The 24,375-nt window shown below is 40.8% G+C and overlaps 3 protein-coding genes across 4 annotated transcripts in view; 2 read left to right on the forward strand and 1 right to left on the reverse strand.

The window, feature by feature from the left end:
• Positions 1-2,193, reverse strand: part of zdhhc9 (zDHHC palmitoyltransferase 9) — a 27,169-nt gene extending 24,976 nt beyond the window's left edge. The window contains exon 1 of the mRNA XM_083981310.1: positions 1,314-2,193. Coding sequence (XP_083837436.1) covers positions 1,314-1,477 — 164 coding nt within the window. The 5' untranslated portion in view covers positions 1,478-2,193. The remainder of the gene's footprint in view (positions 1-1,313) is intronic.
• trmt12 (tRNA methyltransferase 12 homolog) lies at positions 1,476-8,896 on the forward strand (the record flags this gene model as incomplete). The annotated part of the gene is made up of 8 exons (XM_083981208.1): positions 1,476-1,517; positions 5,788-5,807; positions 5,980-6,148; positions 6,758-6,956; positions 7,400-7,550; positions 7,642-7,751; positions 8,097-8,254; positions 8,519-8,896. The coding sequence occupies 8 exons, from the start codon at positions 1,476-1,478 to the stop codon at positions 8,894-8,896; spliced, it is 1,227 nt and encodes a 408-aa protein (XP_083837334.1).
• Positions 8,897-11,112: 2,216 nt separating this feature from the next.
• sytl4 (synaptotagmin-like 4) lies at positions 11,113-23,756 on the forward strand (the record flags this gene model as incomplete). 2 transcript variants are annotated; one of them, XM_083980983.1, is made up of 19 exons in its annotated part: positions 11,113-11,184; positions 11,277-11,326; positions 13,511-13,582; positions 14,977-15,168; positions 16,399-16,614; positions 17,465-17,574; positions 17,787-17,910; positions 18,023-18,190; positions 18,412-18,526; positions 18,616-18,703; positions 18,795-18,889; positions 19,157-19,249; positions 19,754-19,932; positions 20,315-20,417; positions 20,910-21,071; positions 21,979-22,084; positions 22,181-22,289; positions 22,384-22,592; positions 23,608-23,756. In XM_083980983.1, exons 4-19 carry the CDS (start codon positions 15,050-15,052, stop codon positions 23,754-23,756), a joined length of 2,145 nt encoding a protein of 714 aa, XP_083837109.1. In that variant the 5' UTR covers positions 11,113-11,184; positions 11,277-11,326; positions 13,511-13,582; positions 14,977-15,049. The 2 variants fall into 2 exon arrangements, with proteins under 2 accessions (XP_083837109.1, XP_083837108.1); XM_083980982.1 differs by having other exon boundaries at positions 11,113-11,176.
• Positions 23,757-24,375: the final 619 nt, after the last annotated feature.

Here is a 24,375-nt window from a genome sequence, read left to right on the forward strand (position 1 = left end):
CAAAAGGCATGAAGGTGGGCGCGATCTGAATGAGAGGCAGCGCTGCTTTATGATGATTATTCACAGTCATGTTCTTCATTTTAAAAACAATCCTCTGCACAACCTTAACTGACAGGATTTGAGCTCATGTGCTGCATCCGAGCCAGCCGGCTGTGTGTTTGCAGGGCTAATGAGTCCAGTGGGCTGTGTGAGTACAGTGGACTGAGACAGAACTGCTGAGACAACAGATATGGCAGCTTTCCTTTCTTAAACCAGAGGCAAAGCTGGTCAGCTATAGGGCGATTAAATATTAAACACCTCTGTATGTGGTCAATCCTAAACCTTTTGTCTGTCTGTCAGGAACTGGATTTTGGAGAAACAACACACGGAAGCACAGTTTGTGTAGGATGTTGTGAAAACAGAAATTCTCAGCTGTTTCTAAATGACAGCTGCTGTACAAGAGGAATAATTAGAAGCCTAAAATACAGCCAATACTCCTTTTACATTACACATAATGGTAATATAATAGATTAAATATAAGACTGCAAGAGGGGGTGAGGCAAGTCTAAAAATAAATTATAGATTACTTTGCAACTATCCAAAAATCGTTTCAAGCTTCTCAACTGTGAGAATTTCACATTTCATAAGACTACTTCGGTTTGGGATAGTTGATTGGGTAAGAGGCAATATAAATATCCATTATCTTTGATAAATGTAAGTTATTGGATTCCATACCTTTTGTTGGCAGAACAGTTAATTCACAAAATAATCTGCAGATCAATAGATAATTGAAATAATCATCAGTGTAGATTAATAACACCATAGAGTAATGTAGGACTGCAACAGTTATAGGCTGTATTTTCACTATTGTCTGATGATTTGGCTGATAACATTTCATCAAATGTTGAAAAACATCAAGACATCAAGAAGATCCTCTCAAATGTTGTGTTTTGTCATACTACTTTAAGTCCAAGGCCCTAAATAGGCTAGAAAACATTCACATTTGTGAAGCTGAAACCAGAATATCTTGACATTATTTCTTCAAAACTGCCTTCAATGATCAGCAGAGTAGCAGCTTCCTGTCCATCTGATTAATCGATCAGTCGTTGCAGCTCTAAAGTTGGTGGTTATTGCAGGATTAGGTTTCCCACCAGCTGCTAAAGGAATATAGCCTACATGTGTAGGACTGGGAGGAGCCAGAGGCGACCTGAAGTCACTTATGAACACTTTCTGGAGCCATAAATCATAATTTTGATACAGTTTCATCTATGAGAGAGAAAGAGAGAGAGAAGGGTGGGAGATGGGAGATGGGAGGTGGGTGGCGGGTGACTTACTCGAAAGCGAAGAAGAGCGCGCAGGTCCCGACGATGAGGAACAGGGTCAGGTAGAAGACTCCTTTCTGCCGGGCCATCATCACCCGACCGTCGCAGCAGAAAGTGTTTTTCCCGGGAAGCTTCTCCCATTTTCGCACCTTTCGGGTGATCATCACCGCCGACATGGTGCCCTTCTTCTCTGGGTTACAGCCTCCTAGCTGTCAGGTGTGACCGTGGATTCAGACAATGAGCAGCTTGGGAGCTGAGGAGGCTCTTGCCCTCCTCCTATATATTCTTACAGATACTGGTCTTCAGTCAGTGTTGGACTCAGTCCCACAGTCGAAAAGCAAATGACTTCTACTAAGTGATATTAAAGATTTCTGCACGAGACTGTGGAGCATTTTCCCCCTCTTAGTTAAAAAGTGTCGCAATCACATCGTCAATATTTCCCGATCCATATTATTTCCATTAGCCCGTCTTCACTGCAGCATGTCATTTCCCACAGAGAGAGAGGAGAGAGAGAGGAGAGGAGAGGCTGCTCCGACCAAACAATCTCAACCCTCTTCACCGTCCTCTAGCTACAAATAGGAAAACAAGTAGAAATTCATCCAAACGCTTGCGGCAGATGTTCCCTGGCACAAGCGACAAAATCCAGCCGTGGCTGTTGCACTGGGTGAGCGGACCTTGACCGGTTGACATTCATATCATCTCGATAAATAATATTTTAAAAAAAGAAAAAGGAAAAAGGGAAAAAATCGTTTGGTCGAGCTGCTCCGCGTTCACAGAGAATAAACTATAACCATGCTATTGGACATGGACATTAAGTCTTTATGTTGAAAAAATAAATAAGAAATAATCGCAGGCTGTGTGGACGCAAGCGTAAAGCTGTTGGATGTGCTTTTTTTCCCGCAGGATGCCAGTTCTCGGTTTTAGTCAATGGCAGCAGGAAACACGCCTAGATTGAAATGTCTAATCTTAAAGGGCCAGGACAGGTAAAAGAAAAGGGAACAAAGGACACAGAGAAAGGTCCAATTTAGATCACATTAATATGCTGAGCTGCTCGCCTCGTCCTATTACCCAAGGGAGGAGATTGCAAGGAAGAGTATTAATGGAGTTAATTGATTAAAGACACTTGTGCATTAATCCCACAAGTGTTGCTGTGTATAGTAGTTTATAGGCTCCAGAGATGAACACTGCAGAAGTCCTCAGAGAAAACCACCTCTTACTGGGGTTCATGTAAAGATATCTTGACCTGTAGAGTCTTTGTTCTTATTTATTTATTTTTAATTAATGTATATAATTTTATTATTTATTGTTTATTTATTTGTGTGTTGTGTGCCAGTGGTATTATTGTTTGTCTTTGCATATTCACATTCTTTGTTTTTGGGTGACAATGCTTTATTATTTTATGTATAGGGCTAGAATAAAATAATAATAATAATAATAATAATAATAATAATAATAATAATAATAATAATAATAATAATAAAAAAAATACATAAATGGAGATGCTTTCACATAGGTGCACTGCATGAGACAAAAAAAAAAGTTAACATCCAATAATGCTTTGTGGTATGTACAAATATGTCGAGCTGCCCCGTTAATTCTGGTTTTGTTACAGTAAGAGTCAAGTGGAGGAGATTGGAGAAGAAGGGTTCATGGGAGGGTGCGGGTGGTGGATGGCAGAGGTTTCAGTCACAAAGGCTGCATGACTGGTTGGTGTTTCCATAGGAACATTGTGTAAAGTGACATCTGCATTTAGATCTAGGCTATGTGAAAGACGTCAGTAAATAAATTTAGGACACTGCGGTCAACCGCCTGCATTCGATGACTGTGCTTTAGTGTAGAGCAAGTCTTCCTCAGGCAAGTAAGGATGTCAATGAAGGACGTGATGAAACTGTCAACAGAAACAGTCTGTCAACGATTACATAGACAGGGATGTTATAGTGAGGTCGCAGCACCATTACAAAGACATTTGAGAGCACTACTGAGGTTGTGGGAAAAAACTGATGCAGAACATTGCATGCTGGGAGTGGGAGTGGTCTCCTCCAGACAATGTCCCCGACCAGAGGGGTCACTGAGTGGTTGTAAAGAGGATGAAAAGCTTGGACGATGCGCACCATCTCCATCATCCCCATCATCATCATCAAAACACAAAATGAGGAAAAATATCTTTTGGAAAAATGGCATCCATCCTTCAATGAGAGTAGGTACAGACACTTTTAGAGTCAAATCCAAGACAGAATGACAATACAAAGCTTTCAAGTCATCAGTGGTCATAAAATTATGATGAGTTGCATTTGAAAAATTCCCAGTGAACTTCTTTGGTAAAAACTTTAACTTGAAATTTGGAGGGTTTCTATTTGAAAGCTGCTAAAAGAGTGAAGTTCATATACCTCTAACCTGAGTGTGACAGAGAGTGAGAGTTATTGATTCTGACAATAAGATCAATCAATCTTTACCCCAAAGGATTTAGATTATTTCACCTTTGTCATTTAATCTACAGGAACAGGAGGTTAATGAAAGTCTGTGTGGTTACATGTCCACGGATGGTAATAATAATAGCATTTACACTGGCCATACAGGATATATAATAGCCCCTGCTAAGTCTTTCTAAGTACTGGCATAAAAGGTTTTACTGTGATGGTTCAATATTGGCTCAGCTCAGACATAAAGCTATTACAGCTCCTTGTTGCTACACAGAGGGGTGAAGATGGCATTTTATCAGATGCACAGTGGAGAGTTGGACCATAAACAAGTGAGCAAAACATCCTTCACTCTCAGTCTGCCCTGAAGTTATAAACTCTATGTATAAAAGCTACTGAAGGTCCTCATCAGGCAGGAGCCCGGCTGTTTTGTATCTACATGACCTGTCAGATGTCGTTGTGACCAACCTGCCAACTCTGGTTCAAATATACTCATGACTGCAGACAGCTGAAAGTCTGAATTAAAATTCTGGTGCCAGTTTTCATCTCATAAGAAGAGATCAGGGAGGAATAGGTAGATTGATCTTCCAGCAAGGAGAGAGCTTTAGGGGATGACTACTAATGTTTTTAAAAGCGCACAGATAGATTACTTTATCCCAGGAACAGACAGCGGTTCGACACATGAAGTACGTATCAAGACCACCACTATACCATGCTAACACTAGAGACAAAAACAAATGTTTACATGAATTAAAAAAAAACAAAAAAACATACAAACTCAACAAAGTAGCCTATTGATATTCAAAACCACCCCCCAAAAAACTACTATACTACTACTATATCTACAGTCAATTTTGTGAGGATTATAATTATACTCCACTGTGTATATTTTAGTGCTACTGCTTTTGGTAGTGCTCTAAATCTGAAACTGTTCTTGCTTATTAAGTAGCTAGACAAGTCAACGATGTAAATCTGACTCATTTGTAAGCGTGTCATTGCTGAACTCAGGGGGGAACAGTAGCCTACCTATATCTAAAGGCAAATTTCTAGATAACAGAATCTGTTCTTCCCAGTGATAAAAGGGAATTTTAGGGAGCAATAGGATGAAATAAGGCTACTTGTTGGTTAAAGAAGTCATAGCTTACTACTCAAACTCAGTAGGCTAGGCTAGCCTACTTGTCTGTATACAACATTGCACGTCTGCCCGTCCTGGGTGAGGGATCCCTCCTCTGTTGCTCACCCAGTTTCTCATTTTTTTCCCCCTCTGTTAAAATGGTTTTATTGTGAGTTGTTTTTATCAGTCAATGTGAGGTAGGGTACAGGAGGTTATCATTATGCTGTGTAAAGCCCTTTGAGACAAACTGTTTGTAAAAACCTAATAAAAATTGCCTTGCCTAATGACACTTCCAGATTTTCAGCTGTCATGCATCCCTCTTACTGTGACGGTCAATTTGTGAACAACTGGTTGAAACTCACAGGATTATGACAAGTCAGCAAATTCAGCAATATGAATTATTGTCATCACACACACACACACACACACACACACACACACACACACACACACACACACACACACACACACACACACACACACACACACACACACACATACACACACACACACACACACACACACACACACACACACACACACACACACAGCCTCTCGGGGGCGTGCTTCACTCACCAGTTGTATGGGGGCGGAACCATCATCGGGGGAAAAGATGCATGTTTTAATGTTTATATAGCGAGACTTGCCATCAAGAAAGATGCAGTACAAACAAAGGCGTGGCATTCACACTTTAATACGTATATTTATCATCTATGGCGGAAGCGTCGATACGAAAACAAAAAGCAGCGTTTTTGTTTTTACAATAAAGTTTTGTGCTTTCAAACGTCCCTCCTCTAAAACACTCCGACTGGAAACATGAGCTGTTGAGCAGCAGCTACTGGCCCCACAGCTAATCTCACACTGTTGAACCGATAAACATCAGCCCAGCTGGATTTATGTGTGTGTGTGTGTGTGTTTGTAAATGGACGGTGTGCCTTGTCTCCGTGTGTCCCAGTGTGACGCGCAGCAGTTCAGGTAATCGGACATGTAGTGAGCGAACAGTTTATTCGCGAAGATAGTGAGCTGCTTATCGATATGTGAACCGAAAGCAGAGATTTTTCTTGTTGAACATGTTACATGTTTTGTTTTTGTCTGTGGTTCTCTGGAGTAATTTAGACATGACATTTAATTATATGTTGTTTCACAGGACGTGTCTGCAGACCAGTGGAGCTCTTGATGTGACTTTGTGTCTGCTGAAAGACTCAGATGGGACAGTCCTCCTGCCCATTGAACCCTCCCACCTGTCACTGCTTGACCTGCCCTCCCTCAGAGGCAGGGTGGCTTCAGACAGCACCTGTGAAATAGTTTGGAGTCAGGTAATCAAAGCAGAATAAAAATGTTGCAGCTGATACACATCAGGGCTCCAGACTCACTTTTTTTTTAATAGGAGCACAGTGGTCCACGATTTAAAATTTCTGGAGCGAAGCATAACATTTAGGGGTGCAAACTGTAAATTGACTTGCAAAGCAATTCTAGTAGTAGTAGTAATTTATTGTCCCCGTGGGTAAATTGGGTTGCAGCAGATCACACGTGGCATTTCATCTATTAAACAACACTAACAGTAACTAAACAAATTTCATAAATAGCTCGACAAAAAAAGGGACACTCATCATCAATAAGAATCACGGCTCAAGTAGTAATGCCTCAGTCTTAACTTGATCAGGCCAGCTAAGCAGGCTATGCACAGGGACTGTTAATTGTTTCTTCACATTCACATTTCACAGTCATTATTCACCTTTTCATTCATGATGAAACAGCAAATTTCCTGGTTGCACATGCACAAGTAGATGAAAAATTTACTTGCACCATCACAAATTTTAGGGGCAAAACGCCCCACTCAGGGGCAGTCTGAAGCCCTGCTGGTATTCTACAACTTTAAGTAACTTTTCATGTGTCTTCTGTTGTCTGTGCGGTTTTCGCCACAGTCTCTTCTGCAGTCAAAGAAAGAGCGGGGGATGAAAGGTGGGAGTAAACTTGACCATATCCTCCAGGAGTTGCTCGACTCTCATGGTGAAAGATGGACAGAGGAGCTGAGGAGAGACCTCCCGTGCAGCTTTCAGAGACATGGAGACCTAGTCCTGCTGGGTGATGGCTGCTTCTCCCTGCCACTGTGGAAGAAAATGGGTATTGTCTCTAAACACTGGCACACTTTTGTTCACCTGTTTATTCATGCAGTTATGAGATCCATAAAATCATGCAGAGACAGGCGAGACGGTGCCAGACAGACTGGGCTGAGTATTTATTAAACAGCAGACCACATACATAGCAATTTGATCTCAAGTGGGCCAGGCCAGTAAAATAAGAGCATGATAACCTATAAATAATGAGAAGCCAAAATGTTCCCTTTGTTTTAGTGCAAAGAAGTACATAATTTAGATGTTTACATTTAATTGACTATTCTTTTACAAAATATTATGAACAACCTGACATTTCCCAAGAAAAATCCATGCAACTTCAACAGTATTATGCCTCCTTCTCTCTTCTATGTAATTTTCACACTTGGCAATGAGTGATGGTGTGTAAAATAATTAATTAGGAAATGTGTTGATGTTGTTTTACCTGTGTAGATCCACAGCTATGGAGCACCGTGGCAAAGGGGCTGGGGGCAAAGCGTTTGGCAAAAATGAGCCAAATATCCAGGGATGGATTCAGGTCTCCTGTGGTGACGATGCTGCTGGGAGAGCACAGCTGGGTCAAACATGTGGACAACGGTATTGGGTAAGTCCCGGTAATAACCAGGCTTTGTCTTACTATGTACTAGAGATCATGGGCACAAAATGACTCAGTGTCTTTGTAACCTTTATTTCAGGTATGAGTTTGACGTTACCAAATGTATGTTCTCAGCTGGAAACATAACAGAGAAGCTTCGGGTGGCCGGATTTGACTGCAGGGGGGAGACGGTGGTGGATTTATATGCAGGTAGTAAAACTGTGCCATGTATGAAGATACTACTTAGTGTTTAGTTTTTTAGCTTTTTAGTTTAATTTAGTTTAGTTTAGTTTAGTTTATTACTATATATATATATATCTATAAATTATTTTCACCTGAATATCTCATTAGTGGGAACAATAAAACTACACATGAAAGGAAGCGGCTTGGTAACAAATAATGTTAAACAGCTCGCGAACATGAAATAAGGTCATACACTCCAGGATTAGGTTTAATCCCTGTTCATCATGTTCCTTTTTGTTGTGTCTGGTATTTGTACAGAAATTGAATTATAACATGAATATATTGTTGTGTAACTGTCACGACTCATGTCAGGTATCGGATACTTCACTCTCCCATATCTGGTCCATGCGGGGGCTGGTCACGTTCACGCCTGTGAGTGGAACCCTGATGCTGTTGAAGCTCTGCAGAGAAATCTTGAGGCTAACGGGGTGTCTGACCGCTGTACGATTCACCAAGGAGACAACCGACAAGTAAATGTTTTTTTTTTCCATGCATGCGTCGCTTCCTCTGCTATATGTATTGTTGACACACAGAAATATAAACTCTGTTCCCCAGCAACTCATTGCCTCACTATGCATGAAATGGTTGACTCATGCTCTCTAGTGGCTGAGATCGGTACTAGAGAGGAATTTTGACTCCCATCTCTACAGATTAAAGAACAGTCGCTAATCACACATTGATCACACAAATCACATTTGATTGTTTGTGATATTATTTTTATTTCATTTTTCCAGCTCCAGCTGCATGACATCGCTGACCGGGTGAATCTGGGCCTCATACCGAGCTCTGAAGACGGCTGGCCTGTCGCCTGCCGCCTGCTGAAAAGAACAACCGGTGGCATTTTGCACATTCACCAGAACGTTACCTCACCGTTACTGAGCGCTGCAGCCGGTCCGGCTATCGATGACGCCACCCTGAAGGTTTCTGGGAAGGAAGCAGACAGAGAGGTGTGGCAGGCCTGGGCTGATGACACATCGAACCGCATCACTTGCCTTTTAAGGGACATCACTGGTGCATCGTGGAGTACAAACATCCGGCACATAGAGCATGTTAAGTCATATGCGCCTCATGTTCACCATGTTGTGCTGGACCTGATCTGCAGACCATCCTGAGCTGAGGACACAGAGTGGACACTGAGACCATTTTATTGCACTAAAGTAGTTTTTTTTATACACAGAAGTAAAAGTCAAACATAACACCACTTAGTTTTTATGATTATCTCATTTGGCAGTTAGTGAAATCAGCTTCTGCTGTGTTTTTATAAACCTTTATTTGTCCAGGGCAGGGGAGAACACGTGCTTTTTTTTTTCTTTCTTTCTTTTTTTTTTTACCTCACACTCATGCAATTTTAATCACATGTGGAAGCAGCCCAGCTGTTCCTCAACAACATCCATATATGTTACCACTGGACAACCCCACTGGACAACCCCACTGGACAACCCCACTGAGGCGGTGACAGGGGGATTAGGAGCAGGTTCGAGGGAACTTCACTGTTGTCCCACACACATTGAATTTCACTGGGGTGTTTGATCCTCTGACCTGTTGTGTTTGGCTGAAATGAAAAGGCGTTCACCAGGACATGGCTGGCATCCACTCCTCCTGACTCACGTTACTGGGTTGGTAATCAACTGGGACATGCAAACATAAAACTCAGCAGTTAAACCAGTATTTGTAGTAGTTATTAAACTACATGATTCATATATTTGCCATGGTTTTAAAGGTTGACCTCTACAGTATAAGAAGTTATCAAACATAACATTAACAAAGATCTGAGCTACAGACGGACAGCTAACAAATTAAAGGGAAACACTGAATGAAGATACAGATGTTTACATACAGAGTGGGTCACTGAATGGTTTCACGGGTGTGGAAGTTATGTGAATCATATGATATGGCCTTTGCAGTCATCAGATCTGAACCCAGTTGAACGGTTATGGCAGTTTTGAGCCCAAATAAGGGAATGTCCTCTGGTTGAGTGGTGGTAATCCCTTCTTGTAATCTATGCCAAAGAGCACTGAAGCTATTAAGACAGTTTGTGGTAGATCAACATGTTTTGAACAAAGTTAATGCAGTTTGTCCTTTGTCACCCATCTGTACTTGCTGCATGGGAACTAGGGGTCTTTGTACCACTCACCAAAATGTATATCAAACAGAATTGAATGGACCATTTATCAATGGCCCTAATAAGTTTCCTCTTAAGCACAGTTTGAAATACAAAATGAAGAATATCCAGTGCTACCTTTTTTTCTTTTTTTTTAGATACCAGTGACAAGTTAGTTCACAATGAATGAACTACTTCTGACTTTGTGAAAGTATTGTACCATAACAGACTATTTTATAGGCCTGGAGATCATTTGTTTAATTTGTCGTTCAGACATCTCTTTGCATACGCCCTCACAACAAATAATGGCATTGTGTATCATAGGGAACTACAGACACACCATACGGGAATGAAAGAAATACTCAGCTCCTGTATTTAAGTAAAATTAGTCACACCACAACATTATAAATACCCAGTTACATGGAAAAAAGTTTCTACTTGAAGTATCCACAGTATAGCCTACACTACACAACGTAATTGTACTTAGAAACCTTATGTATAGATTTGTGTGTCAGCTTGATGCCTCTTAGAAAATAATATCATCAATAGTTTGACCAAGATCAACATCTCCATCACTTTCTAGTAATTTTAATTTTTGATATCAAATGTTTTTTTGTTGTTTTTTTTACAATTATTTTTGCTTTTTTTTTATCTTGAATTGTATGTGTTGTGTGTCTGTTGTTGTGTTGTTAGTCTTGTCTATGGACCTTGAGTCTGAAATAAAGATATGCATCAATATGTATTACAAAAAGTGGAATACCCTCTGGTGGCGCCTTAATTTAAAGTAGCCTACCAGAAATTGAAAATACTCGAGTAGTAGAGTAGCCTGCCTTAAACATTGTATTGATACACTACTCGGAGGCGTACTTTTACACAGCAAATTTTATACATTGCAATTGGCTACACGTTTTTTTGTTTTTTTGTGTGGCATTTCTCGCGTTCACCGTCAGATAGGCTACAGATAACTTCTTATCTCCAGAGGCAAGAGAGAGAAAAATAGGCAAAAGCTCTGTATCAGTGGTTGTAGATTTTCCACGTCTCGCTCCCTCAGTGGTAAACAGCAGAGGAAATGCACCTGCCATGGAAAATGTGGAGAGGCGCTGCTCCTGCCTGTCTGCTGCAAACTTTCCTGATCTTCCGGTACTTTGGACTTTCTCTAGTCAGTCAACTGTTGTGTGTGTGTGCGTGCGTGTGTGTGTGTGTGGAGAGAGACGGGAGGCGAGAAGAGAGACAGAGGAGGAGTGGGGAATTGGGGATATAGGAAGGTTGGGTCATAATAATAGCTACTGTGGTGAGTAAGTGAGTGAGTAAACTTGTCTTTAGCTATATAGACGACAGTAGTTACCTTATACGTGCGGCTCTTTTAACGTTTCTGTTGTGTTTTCTCTCAGGAACATCTCGCTGCCGTGGCGACGCGAACCGTTCGACTTTTTAACAACAGGTGGGTGTAATTTTCTTTAATTAAAAAAAATCACTGAGGTGTCGTCCCTAATGAATCACACTTTACAGTTCGATAAAAAGCAAATTGACTTGTGGTGACTCGGTAAAGTGAAGTGGTGTATTGTTGTTGTTGAGTAACGTTAGCAGTTAGTTTGTTTTTTTTAGCTGGTAACGTTAACGTTCGACTGCCGCAGCCGACTCGTTCTATGGAACACAGTAACTGTTAAATCTGGATTGTTGTTGGAATGTTTCGTATCTTCCGTTATTTTCTGTAACATTGAAGCTGTTTACCCGTTTTACTACTTCCAACATGACCAGCCTTATAATCATAAGACATGGATGTTGCGAACTTCACGGTAACGTTTTCTTTTTTTTCTTTTTTGTTGCTCATGCCATCATGAATCATTTTAGTCCTTGTTAACGTTACAGTATATGACTTGAATTGTGGTCTGTAAGTTATAGAAAAGCTACGACAGCTGTGTTGTCTCTCATGATTTGTAGTGTCATGTTTTTATCATATGCAGCTCATCTGTCAACACTGTGACAGAAACATAACTCAGTGAGAAAACCAGTCGAAAGTGCTGGTGTTGAGTGTTTAAATATTCTGTGTGAAGGAAAGACTGATGTCTGACTGATTTGATGTAAATTGTGAATCGACATTTTTTTTGCAACCTCAAATTGTTGTCTTTATATCACTAAAGGTTATCATAGATCAAAGATGACCTATATCAGTGTCATTTGTCTTGTATTATGGGTTCCTTAGCTTAATTTTTCTACTTCAAGTCAAAATGACTCAGACTTACAGCTACAGTTTAGGCTGAAAAACGACAACATGCATGTGGAGCAAGAACAATGTCTTGCACAAGGACAGACATGAATGCATAGGAAAGCAGCAAAAATCAATTAAAGTGATTTTGGACACCAGACCAGAGGATTAAATGTCATTTGCAGTTTAGTCGAGTCTAAATCGTTGTGTGTAGCCTAACATACAGTCTTCTGGTTGGTGTGAGAGTGAGTTCAAATTTGTGCCCTATCTCTGTGTCATCTGGCACAGACCATAGACTGTATAAAGAAGGTACAGACGCATGCGCCATTTCCTTGAAAGCTAAGACAAGTTGCCCAGCAGGTAATATTAACCTGCTGCTTAACAGGCATTTAAACAATGAGGAAATAGCTCTTGGGTTCCTGCTACTTCTCTTTGAGCTATTTAAATTCACATGTAGCCTACACCTCAATTAAATCTCATTTCAGCTGGCTCAAATAATAAAGCACAGATGGGAACATGACAGACGATACGTTTGATTTAGGCCTTAAACAAATGGTTAAGCCAATGAACTCCACCCATTCCTCTGTATCCTTAAAGGGTGGGAACCCTACATGATAGCCAAGTTCATGTTGTTTTTGCCTGTCCCACTCAAAACAACCTTTTACCCTGGAAGAGGCTTTCTGTGGGATTTTCAAATCCTCTGGCATCCTGGTTCCTTCTAGTAATTTATCATTTTTCCAAGGCTTGGTTCAGCCAGAAGCTTGCTCCAAAGTTTTAGACTGGTTCCTGTCGCCTTGTGGAAAGGAAAACATGTCTTAATAGTTAGTGTCTGGTGGCTTTATCTAGATTCCCATGGGTGATTGATTTGACTGTTTCACTGGCCAAAAGGTTTTAAATACAATAGCAAGAATATGGAGATTTGTGTCTTTATTATTCAAAGTTGATTTAAACAAAAAATATATTTTCAATCAAAACGAACTTCACTTCAATCATGAAAAACATTTTCAATCAAAAAAGTGTTTGAATGCGAAAAATATTTTAGACCCAAAAAATTGCGTTTGAACCCTTTTTTCTGTTGATTGAAAAGGCTTTTTTTGATTGAAGTGAGTTATTATTTGTTTGAAAATATCTTTTTTGTTTAAATCAACTTTTCTTTTGATTGAATCATAAAGACACAGATCTCCATGCAAGAACAAAGTTGCTGTACTGTACATGTCTGCAGTGAGATTAGACTGTCTAATGAGGCAGCGTGTTCTATGTTTGTCTTGTTTCTCATTAATGAACCACCTCCAGCAGTGCAAAGTTATACAAGTAGCAGAGGCCTCACTCCATGGATGTCAACCGGTAGAAATGTCACTACCAGTTACTTCATTAGGACCACACAGCTCTCTCTACCTGTCTTTGTCTTCATCACCACAGGACACCAAGTCACCAAGGTCCTCTTTTTTTCCCCCTGGAGAGCTCTGTCTACGTTGCCTCATGAAAAGAGAGGTAAGAGCAGGGGTGAAAGTAGTTTTAAATTCTTGCCGGTACTATTACCAAAAGTTATTTTTCTCTGCATTATTGTTATTATTACTGATTTTAATTGGGACATTTTGCAACAAACGTTAAACGTGGTACACGTTTCGAAGGCTGGGTCAGGGGTAGACAATAAAGGAAATTTTGAAGATCGCTGGCCCCACCATTCTAACCACTGGCCCAGGACAATGTCAGGTAGCCTATTGATCCCCATAATAAATAAAAAAGAACATATCATAGCCTGCAAACAGCCTGCGGTCTCGCCATCGAGGCTGGAGCTTTCTTATATATCGACACCAATACTAGTAAATTTCCACGATTCTCGATACATATACAATACCACGATTTAATTAGAAGAAAAAAACATGTGCTTCTAAATTGGCTACTTGATTTAATAAATAAATAGCCTAACAGTTTCTCATCAAACTTGTATTTAAGCTCTAGCCTACTGTGGTTTAACAATGAAGTAAAAACAGAGTTAAAGTGGTAAATGCCCAAACACAAACGGGAAGTCATGTAGTCATTACTTTTATCTTCCAGTAGTTCAATGATACAACTGTTGCTGTCATTCATTCACTTTAGGCTGTTTCCACAGACTGGTGCAAAACTGACTTATTGTTTCATTTTTCAGCTCCGTTTTGTTTTTACACACGTTTGTTTTTTCTCTGCTTCAAACCATCATGGATGTAGCCTACTATGGTCTAAACGCGCACCACCGGTGCGGCGCACACCGAGCAGCTGGAGCCGCGTTCACCGCGAGCTCGACATAGCCGCACCGAGACCCAGCGCGTGCTCTGGCCCGCGTGTAACGTCCGCGTCGGTCCCGACAGGACTCGCCACGACGCGCTGAGGGCAAAGTTTCACGGTACCGGAAAAAAAGGTTCAGTCTTCAGCAGCAGTGAGCGAGCGGCGCGCGTTCCGCGGTGCACAGCTGCACACTGCAGCTGCTGCAGGTGGTGCTGCTGACGTCCCAGGGCAGAGCGCTGCTGCGCACAGAAAGTATCATGTCTCTGTCTTTGATCGGGTCGGGATCTCGTAACACTGTGTTATAATAATAACCGAGACAATTTCACAGAAATCATTTCAAACCACAGGGAATTCATGTGAAATTAGATTTATTATTTTTTTTTACTTTTTATTTTATTTATTTATTTTTTATCTCTCTCATGATCTTCCTGGTACTGCGTACCGCCTCTGAATCTTTTAGTGGTACGCAGTACCGGACCGTACCGGCTTACTTTCACCCCTGGGTAAGAGTCAAAAGTGCTGTGTTTTTAAAGTACAGGTTTTGCAAGTATATAATGTGTTTTTTTTTACACAGTTTATTACATTTTCAGTGAATTTGTGACGTTCTGTTTTGTCTTCAGGGGATCCTCTTGATGCATAAGTGATTGGACTGAGTCAGTCAACCTGTGCTAAGGGACTTTGTTTGGAGGCACAATGCCCGAGGCTGCCAACATGATCAATCTGGGTTTCCTGTCCGACTCTGAGCGGGAGCTGATCCTGGAGGTGCTCAAACGGGATGAGGACCTGAGGCAGGCCGAAGAGCAACGTGTGCGGTGAGAGGATATTGATATTAATATCAAATATCGTCAGCAGCAGAAATGCCAGCAGAGATTCTGGCAGATTTGGGTGTCGAGCAGTCGTGTGCAAGAAGTGACAGGGTTCCCATGCGTCCTGGAAAACCTGGACAATGGTTGACCAGTTTTACAATCATGGAAAACATATGGAAATTGATAGAAAAAAAGTCAAATGTCCTGGAAATGCCTAAGTTGTCCTGGAAAATTATTGATCACATCATGACATCAGCTACCAGAGCTCTATTTGCCTTTTTCAGACCCCACCAAGGATTTCTTTTCCAAAGAAAACTAGAGACTTTGAGTTGATGAGTGTTTCTAGTATTGGACCTATTGTCTCCTCTGCTGAGTGACAGATAGAGGAGTGGGCGTGGTTTAAAAACAAGAACAACATGTTTGTTATATGATAAATTAGTCATAATTTAAGAGATTATTCCATAGATAAACTGGAACCATAGACTGCACATCTTTAAATCAGACTTCTGGGGTTGAGAGAGGAATAAACATAGAAACAAACTGGTTAAATGTACAACATAAGTTACAACTGTGGAAAAAGAACACTTCTTCAAAGCATGAATGGGACAGGGGATTTATTAGTGTATGGCATACTGTAATAACAATGTCCTGGAAAAGTCCTGGAAAATGATTTCAAGAAAAGAGTGGGAACCCTGAGTGACCAAATAGTGTTTGTAGATAAGTGTCAAAAACTGTTACTGATCAAAAGTTTGCATCTGACACCCAATCAGATTTTTATTTTTGATGGATGTTGCACATGTCTCTCACATCTCTGTTTATTTTTTTTATTCAGGCAAAATTCTTTTACAGTTACTTATGTAAAGACAACACAAACACTGATGCATTAAGCAGACTTAATGAAGCATAATTAATGAAATGAAAATGTTATATTGCTGAAAACAAGCAACAGAAAAAGTATTGTTTTAGTATCAATAATGAAAATCAGCTACTGTATCTTGTTGGCACCAGTATTTTCAAACAGTACCCTGCCCAAGCAACAGCATGCCTAAGATACATTTCTACTAGAGGCCATGTAGTGGACAACAATCTTATCTTTATATACACATTGCTGTATGGCTCATATCTTGATTTAGCACTGGGCTGTAATTCGACTGACACTTGGTGTGATTTAAAAAGATGTGATGTACTGTGAGTTTCTGTTTCTATTATGTTAAACATGTCACGTTCTTGCCACAGGAAGTTGAAGACAGACTTGCTTGATGTGAAGAGGAAAGGAGCCAAACGTGGCAGTGGTAGATACAGTCAGCATATTTGTGGCAGATGCCTGGAGCCTCTGAGTCGACTGAGTCTTTTCTCCAGCCAGTGTAAGATGTGCAATCACAATGTGTGCAGCAAATGCCGAAATGTCCTCCCCAATGGATCCTGGTTGTGCAGTGTGTGTGCGAAAGAATCGTAAGAAACTCTTTTTTCATGCTGTCCCTTAATAGTTCACTATACCCCCCCCTTGTTTTTCCCCCTCCGCTTTTCCCTGTTTTGTATATCACGCACATTGGTTGGTTTCACTGTGGTTTACACACTTCCAAACATAGATGTGACCAATGAGTGGTTTAAATTACTTTAAAAAATAATGTCAGTTTTGCGAAGGTTGGATGAGATGAGGAAATGCATTTAGCACACTTGTTAGAGCTGAAGGCAACACACAACATATTTTGCGGACTAACTAATCAAGAGAAAACTTCTATACCAGAATAACAGTGCTCCAGCTAATATTTCATCTGAATTAAACAAATGGCCTACCATGATTAACTATTTTGAGTGTATTTGAAACATTATTAGACTTAAATCAATAATAATCAGTATTTTGAGCCCAATGAACAAAAGTTGATTCAACTCTGTAGCGTCTTTGGATGATTTGTGATGCTATTTAATTGTATGGTGTTAAACTGACAGGTGTTTCTATTATATTGTCCACCCCATTTGTATTAAGCTAAATAACAGAAAAGTCTTTATTAGGTAATACAGTTTGCAAGAAGACAGTCTTCTTTTTTGCAGCTGGTAACAGTCCAATGTTAAGTTTACACATATCTGTTTCCTTGTTCCTTGTGAAACGATAACGTACGATGCAAAATTGGAAGCAAAATCACGTACACAATGTACACCATGTTGCAAAATACTGAGGAGCTCACAGCACACAACTCGCAGCACGCTGGGTAACTATTAACCAGCATGGCATTTAACTGCTGGATGAGTGTAAATTCTGTTCAGTCTAGACCTTTAAAAAAGTGTTTGCTTTGGATTTCAGGGATCTAAAGAAAAGGACGGGTGACTGGTTCTACGATCAGAGGATCAACCGTTTCTCCACAGATCCTGGACATGACCTAGTCAGGGTTTCTCTGAAAAAGAAGCCGCCATGTGAGTACAGGAAGAGGAAGTGGGTATCAACTGTTTGAGTAGGAATGTAAACAGTCCTCAGCAGACTGGGCTCAGATGAAATGCCCACACTCACAGGAATGTTGCTCCACTTCAACAATGGAGAGAGAAATGATCAAAAAAATGCAACGGCACGGTTACATTTTGCTGAACTGATCTGATATACAGAAGTGTGATTCTGTTCTGTGTTATAGTGAAGAAGCGTGAGACAACAGGAGAAATACTGTTGAGAAGTACTGAAGTAAAAACCAGTGTAAACCCAAGTCCTCCCACTCCTGTGCCTCAACCCAGGCAGAAAAAACTGTTGGAAAGCAAAGGGTTTGTCCTCATTCTTCATATCTCTTTTGTCACTTTCAGAACTGTTAACACACACATTTCCAAAAACACGGAATAGATAATTAATCAACATTTGTCTGATTTTCTCCGTCAGTGATTCAAGAGAGACTTCAGGCTCACTTGCTTCGAGGGAATCGTTTGAATCAAAGGAGGAGACTTGGTCAAAGCAGGGTCACAGTGACACAGAGTCTGTGGAAAATACCAGTATAAGTAGCATTAAAACTGAGACTGAGTCCGGCCGTGTGACCCCTGAGCAACCAAGGTAACTGACATACAATGAATCTAAAAGGTACAAACACTACACACTTACTTCAAGCAACGTTTGCTACAGATACAGATAGTGTAGTGTCATCACAGTTCTTGCATTACAAAACAAGGATTAGCTGACGTATAATTCACTGTTTCCACTAAATCGATAGCTATCACAATGGGGGCATCTGATCTAAAATGATTTAAAAATCTGGTGACATATTTGGATTTCAGGAAGGAGACCCACTCATTCCACCCCAGCCCATCAGGGTCCAGTGTTTCCAGTCTCACCTCCCCAGTCAAAGCAGATATTGTCAGCACTGACAGCGCCAAAACAGAAGCTAACAATGTAAGATGCGTTTAAATGGTTCATGCTCTCAAATTAGTTTCTGTTTTCCTTTTTTCCGACCATGTGTCTCTTTTTTTCCGTCATCACAGGCTGTGGAAGTAAAGCCAGTCAGTCCAAGCCCAGAGTTGGACGTCGACAGAATTTTCAAGAAGAGTGTCAAACGCCAAACACCTCCTGGTCGGTATCTTAAAGTGACCTGTGCAATGGAGCTGTTTTTATTTACTCTTGAATCAAATGAAAAACACCATGTGCTTGTCTTAATACCTAGGGCATGTATCAACAATGGACCTGCGTGATGGACACGACAAACCAGAGGCCTCGATGGGCAGCAGGAGTCGGTCTGTACCAGGCTTAGACGTACAGGTAAAAAAGATACGCTGTTCATTTTCATCATTGTGTGAACTGTTAAATGTCACTGCCAAGACTAAAACCTTGTTAATAGAAGATGTTTCAAATATTTCATCCGTGGCCTTATGAAAACAATTGGTGTGCCTTTATCTCAATTCCAGATTAACCACATACAAATCTATCAATTTATCATGTTGTTTTACATTTTTTAGACAATTTGACCCCTTTGTTAAAACAAGCAAACTCGAATGGTTGTTAAAAATGTCTATTATGTCACCACAGGAAGATGAAGAAGAGGATGAAGATATCGACAGCTTGGTTAGTTTTCACAAACGGTCAATGGCATCAAGCTACTCCAGCCTGCACAGCTCGAAGGTGAAGTATTGACGGTTCTCACAGTTTGCATTAGTCGTCTAAAGGCTCTTTGAAAAACAGCTCATTATGTCTCTCAGAACGGAACTGATGCTAGATAATCTGAAGCTGCACCTATAACCCCAGGATATCCTCCAGCAAGTTAGGAAGTGTGAAATTGATGTGTAAAGTCGAGCAAAATGTTTCTATAGTTACCAAAGCCTCTGGGAGGGAAAGCAAAGCTGAGGCCAACAAGACTTTAATGCTGTCACTCTGGATTTATGTATTGACAGAAGCATCCTGATGTCTGCTAATTTCTTTATCTGTCCCTGGCTCACACTTTCTATATTTTGAATATTATGTATGCATTTCTTTGTTTCTGTGTTATTTCATGCTAGTTTTATAGTTTTCATCTTTATTCTGCAGGATTAAACTTTAGTTTAAGCCTGTCCAAATATTATCTACTGTGCGTGTCAGTATTTTGGTATGAATCAAACTACAAACTCAAGTGTATGTCTGTTTCTACAGGGCACACTGGGCAGCATGATGAGTATTTACAGTGAGGCAGGTGACTTTGACAGCGTGGAGGTGAGTGGAAACCTCGTCTACTCTGTGAGCTACGACGAACCTACCCAGAGCCTCCAGGTCTTCATCAAGGAGTGTCACGAGCTGGCCTACGGCGATTCCTCACGGAAAATTTCCAACCCGTAAATATGATGAACTTCCGCTTTTTCCCAAGCAGAGCTGTAATGTGACAATTTAAAGCACAGTTTGCTTTACACTTAAAAACTCTTGGCATCACGGAGATGATTTGTGCCAATTGTGGCTCTGAAACAACACATTTTCTACTGCACACACACACACCCCTCAGTGATGTTAACACAGCTTTGATCACTGTAGATAAGAGTTTGCTGTGTTTACAAAGTCGCGATAATCACATCCCAGAGGTGATTACTTGAGCCTCACAGGAAATTGAGTGTCAACACATATTATTTTGCAGCATTTAGTCAGGAAATACAGCAAAAGCCCAGTAGCAGCAGCGTCCAAGAGAAACACTGATTGACCTTCTTTTCTTTTATTGTGTTTCAGTTATGTCAAATGTTACCTACTCCCTGACAAATCCCGCCAGAGCAAAAGGAAGACGACCACAAAGAGAAATACCAACAACCCCGTCTACAATGAAACTCTGAAGGTGATGCTTTATATCTGGCTCCTCTCAAACTGCACTGCAACTGTTGACCTTGTCCTGTTGACTTAATGCCACTCCCTGATTAGTGACCTTGCGCCATGCCTGCTGCAAATAATGACCACACCTACAGAGACCTTAAGATTGTTATTGACATTGCAGATTAGAATACCTGTTGTCAAATATTGATTCTGGTTTGTGCTTCCAATGTGGAGTCGGCTTGAATACAGTGGCAAACAGAACATTAGCTGGGTGAATCTATAACAATTACCGTTTTGTAGTTTTTGATTGGCTCTTTACAAGTTTGGAAGAGCGTAGTTACTGAGAGGACTTTGCATACGACTTCCAATAAATGTATCTTCTTTAATCTGTGTTACATGATTTATTTAAAACTCCCTCAGCATGAGTGCATTACATTTCAAAGACTTTTCTATCAATGTATCGGTCCAGAGACAGGCCTTTGATCCATAAAGTCTCCTCCTCATCTTTCACTTCCAGTACTCAATCGGCCGCTCTCAGCTGTGCACCCGCTCCATGTTGATATCCGTCTGGCATCATGGTCGCCTCAGCCGCAACGCCTTCCTGGGAGAGGTGGAGATCGCTCTGGACTGCCGAGACCTTGACTCGCCATATGAGGAGAGTGTGGCTCTCATGCCAAAGGTAGATGAGAATTTGTTGAAGGCGCCCAGTGGAGTTCTGCGTTTTGAGCATCTGAGGTCTAACCAACGTGTTAAATTACATTTCCTTCCGTATAAAACATCCATTTAGTGTTTCACATACTTTTCTAACAGACATTAGTGCATTTCATTCATAAAAGGTTTTTAAAAAATACATAGACGCACAGTACTAGAGGTCAACAACTCCACAAGGTGCCTTTTAAACTCTGAAGTAACTCAGAATTATAAACACTTCTCCAAAAATATTTAATTTCAAGATAAAGTCTGGCAGTCTGCTCTAAATCAGCTGTGCCAAAACTGCACACAGACTGGGTGTAACCCAAAGAGGCTGTTGTGGTTCTACAGTCTCAGATCAGACGATAACGATTATTTCAGTATAATAAAAATAAACAAGTAGCTTCAAGGTCAAAACAAAACCAGGTGAAGGTACAAGCAGAGTGTGACCAGTAAAGCTCACTGACACACGTGGTGAGCGACAGCTGACCCGTGTGGTCCGATCCAACAGACAAACAACAGTTGCTGAAAATGCTTAGGAAGTGAATGCTGGTTCTGATAGAAAGGTGTCAGAACACACAGTGCATCGCAGTTTGTTGCATATTTGGCAGCAAAAGAGAGACCAACACACTATTAGGCAGGTGGTCATAATGTTATGCTTGATCGGTTTATATTTATCAATGTATATGTTCGTAGTACATCTAAGTACTAAGACTTTGTAAGGTAATTAGAGTTGAATTACCATCACATCTTTGGCAGAATATTCACTGTCTTACATAGACAGTGAATTTTCTGCCACTCTCAATAGCCTTGTTCAAAGGAAATCTTAGTTAATATAGTTAGATTTAATATAGTAGTCTCATTTGTCCTAAATCTCATGTACTTCTGTTCGACAGGCAGCCTCTGCTATGCCGTGTTCAGCCTTTGCTCAGTACAAAGGAGATTTGGTGATCTCCTTGAAGTATGTGACACCTAAAAAGCCGACACCTCAGAGAATCAAAGGTAAGACTACAATGAAAACATGAAAATAAAAAAACTGCATTTTTCTCTGGTTGTGTTGGATACACTTTGCCTCTTTGTCCATTTTCTCCTCGTCAGGCAAAAAAGCGGAGACACAAGAGGGGGGAGAGCTGCACGTCCTGATTAAAGAGGCAAAGAATTTAATAGCAATGAAAACAGGAGGCACGTCGGATAGCTTTGTGAAAGGGTTAGTGATAAGCTGTCTGCTCTTAAAACCACACTCAGTGGGTTTTCACTTAAGCTTTGCTCTCTAAACCAACTCGATGTGTGTTGTTCTGCAGGTACTTGTTCCCGACTAAATCCAAGACCTCAAAGAGGAAGACTGCAGTCGTGAAGAAGAACCTGAACCCCCACTATGACCACACTTTTGTGTACAAGGATGTGGCTCTGGATCAGCTGAGGAGGATGTGTCTGGAGCTGACGGTGTGGGACAGGGAGGCCATGCTGAGCAACGAGTTCCTGGGAGGCATCCGTCTCAGCTGTGGAAAAGGTAAAAAAAAAAACTGACAAGAGTTCAATAAATCCAGAGAGTTTCCTTTTTGTATTCCCTTTGTGTGCTACTCAGAAAACTGCTATTCTCTGAGATGTAGTTATTCCTGTTACTTTAGCAGGTTAACTGTAAGTAATGTATTGTAAATATAATAACCCACCTTTCATAAATGGCACCAAACAAACCTTTTGAACTATTTTCTCCTGTTTTTGTTTTACCTCGGTTTCTCTTTGTTTCTCTTGGCATAGTCAGCACATTGTGGTTTTTTGGTTCACACCGAGTTCTTTTGCTTTAGTTTGTCACAGTGTCAACTTTTTTTGCACTAAAAATGATTTTCCTTAAAAGCTACGTAGGTTTCCAGTAGTCAGTCGGGTGTCCATGTGAACATTTGAACAGGTTTTTCTTGCTGTTGACGCTGGACAATAAATCGTCCCTTTCTATCGTGGTTTCGTTTAAGTTGATTTTAGGAAATGTATCCATGATGATATGTTCAAGCTGTCTGAGTTTGTACTAAAAACGCTGTGACTTCAGGAGTTACTCACTTCATTTGACAGAGTCCCCACAAAACTGTGAAACACAAAAGTCTTGAAACGACTTCAGAGTAGAAATCCACTTTGATAGTCTATCACTATTTAGCCATCTGAGTTATCTGACTATGGTTTTAAAGCTTGAAAAACTGTGAACCTTCAATCCAGTGTTTGGATCAGGTTTTTGACTGTTTTTATGCTGCTCTCCTAACTCTGTAACTTTGGAGGTGAGTTTAATTAATCTCCATGAAAAGAGTAAGTAACACTGTGGCTTTCCTGTTCAAGTTTAAATAGTTTCATTGCCAAAGCATAAAAGCCTTTATGAGGAAGTCATGCTTAATTTTATTTTACTGCCGAAGTGCCCACAAGGCGTCCATGCCTCTTCCCCCTCAGTGTGACAATTAGGAGTGTTGAAGTAATTTGGCATCATTAATAATAACAGACTCTGCGCTAATTTTGCATTCACTGTGCAATCTTCCCCCCTGCAGGCACCGTTAAAATAGGCAAGGAGGAAATGGAAATGGACTCGGTGGGAGAGGAGGTCAGTCTGTGGGAGAAGATGATGCAGTACCCCGATTCATGGGCAGAGGGCACTCTTCCACTGCGATCCACCATGGGGAAGGCTAAGGGCAAATGAGGACAGCTGCGCAGGCCTGGACCTTCACAGAAAAGACACTGTAATGGAGAGAAGCTGTGTCCTCTGAGACGCATATAAGATTGTTGATTCATTTTTATTTTAAAAGCTTATCTCGGCAGAAGCCTGTGTACTGAAGTGAGCAGACTCGCGGCTGATCGGCTGTAATCAGGCTCTAAGTTTCCTGGCCTTCTGGCTTGTTTCGTTTTTTTTTATCAACCCAGACGAGATGAACCACCGCCCACTTCCCGTACGAGGTGTGAGCGTTTGGGTCGAGGCTTTCGTCATAACAGAAGTGGGAATGGTTTCAGCTAAACTGGGCTGGAAAAAAACGATGGGACGCAGCCTGCTGAATGTTAAACATCTGCTCACACCTGCCTCTCTCCCCCACACACACACACACTGCAGACTGGTGTTACTGCTGAAAATGTGCCAAAGCATACAAACACTAAGCTCTTACATTTTAAAAGCACTGACGCAGTCATTTATGTTTTTAAAATTCAGGCTGTATATATATTTGCAATTTAAAAATCATGCACAGCACTTAGCACACAAACTGTATCGGTGGTCCTTGTTCTTAAACGTGTGACCGGCACATGAGGAAACAGGTCTTTATGATGTT

Source organism: Trachurus trachurus (genome assembly GCF_905171665.1).
Source record: "Trachurus trachurus genome assembly, chromosome: 10".
NCBI lineage: Eukaryota > Metazoa > Chordata > Actinopteri > Carangiformes > Carangidae > Trachurus > Trachurus trachurus.